The 1,450-nt window shown below is 52.4% G+C and overlaps 1 protein-coding gene across 1 annotated transcript; it reads right to left on the bottom strand.

Moving 5' to 3' along the window:
• On the bottom strand, positions 1–1,078 carry JR316_0012313 (uncharacterized protein; the record flags this gene model as incomplete). Its single annotated transcript, XM_047897938.1, has 2 exons — positions 1–6; positions 125–1,078. The coding sequence occupies 2 exons, from the start codon at positions 1,076–1,078 to the stop codon at positions 1–3; spliced, it is 960 nt and encodes a 319-aa protein (XP_047742827.1).
• Positions 1,079–1,450: the final 372 nt, after the last annotated feature.

The following is a 1,450-nucleotide window of genomic DNA, read 5'->3' as shown; positions in this document are numbered from 1 at the left end:
TCAAATCTAAAAAACCACACCAAAAAAACCCACACCAAAAAACCCCAACCCAAAAAACCCAAACTCCAACCCAAAACCAAAACCCACCAAACCACACCAAAAAAAAACCAAAGAAAAAACCCACCTCAAGCGCCGGCACAGGCGGATCCACACTATTCAGCGTCTTCACCGCGACATTCATAAGTGAAAGGAACACCTGTGCGCCCGTCACGAGGAGCAGGCCTGTGTTTTCGTGGATTATTTTTGATGTGCGGTTTATTGCGCGGTTGATTGTGGATGTGCGGTTGATTGGGGGCCAGGTTCGTACACGGGTAGTAATTGATTTTGCTGTTGCTGTTGATACTGAGAGTATACGCGCGAAAAAGTTGGAATTGGAATTGGAATTGGGAGGACTCCAGCGACGAGGAGGGTGTGAAGATGCGTTTTCCCGACCCCGCGTCTGCTGCCAGTGGTGTGAAGAAGAAGAAGAAGAGGGTTTGAGCGGGTGTTCCTCCCCCTCCTCGTCCTCCCCTTCATCGTACCCATCATCGTAGTTATATCCATCATACTCATCCGAAGATGTATGCGAAAAGCGGACGGATTTGGGCGGGTACGCTAGTGGGTGCTCGTGCTCGCGGTCGTGCTCGTGGTCATGCTCGCGGTCGTGGTCATAGTGATGCGCGTGTACAAATGTATGCGCGGGTGCATGGTCATGGTCATGGTCATGCTCAGAATCGACAGCCGTATACGACGATGAAGTCGACGCCGAGACAGGCGACTCGAACGACGAGTCCGACGAGCGTAATCCCGATGCAGGAGCGATCGAAGTAGAGGTCGATGTAGAAATTGAGGTGGAGGTGGAGGTGGACGCGGCTGGAGGGATCAACGGCACAGCAGCAGGCATAGGCATAGGGGCTACAGATTCCGCGCCCGCATTTGCGTTTGCGTTTACATTCGCATTCGCATGCGCATGCGCAAAATCAAAGCTCGCGTACTCGGGCGTATGCGCGGCTGGGTACACCGCTCGGAGGCGTCTCCCCTCGTTCGTCAACGGAGCTGGAGGTCGAGTATGGGGTTTCGAAGATGAAGAGGACGACATTGGTTTGGTGCGTTGGTCTGAGTGGGTGAGTGCGGGGGTGGGTGGGTGGGTATGGAGATAAGATAACTGGGTTGAGGAGGGAGCGCGATGGATTCCTTTGAATCAGGTGAGCGCTAACTTGAAGATGTTTCTTCACTCCGAGAAAGAGAGAGAGAGGACAAGCCTAGGACTGCAAGGAGAGAAGCACAACTTCTGGAGTATCTATCTTTCTATTCAGCTGGGCACAAGACTTTGACAATTCAACTCACAGCTACGAGATGCAGAAGACTAAAGCACACTCCGCGTCCAAGTCTTCCTTGCAATCGCAGTCGCAATCGCAGTCGCAGTACCAATCGCCGGCAGTGGAGAAACAAACACAAAAACCAAAAAAAC

The sequence above is a fragment of the Psilocybe cubensis genome, chromosome 12 (genome assembly GCF_017499595.1).
Source record: "Psilocybe cubensis strain MGC-MH-2018 chromosome 12, whole genome shotgun sequence".
Lineage (NCBI taxonomy): Eukaryota > Fungi > Basidiomycota > Agaricomycetes > Agaricales > Agrocybaceae > Psilocybe > Psilocybe cubensis.
This window is presented reverse-complemented; position numbering and strand designations above follow the sequence as displayed.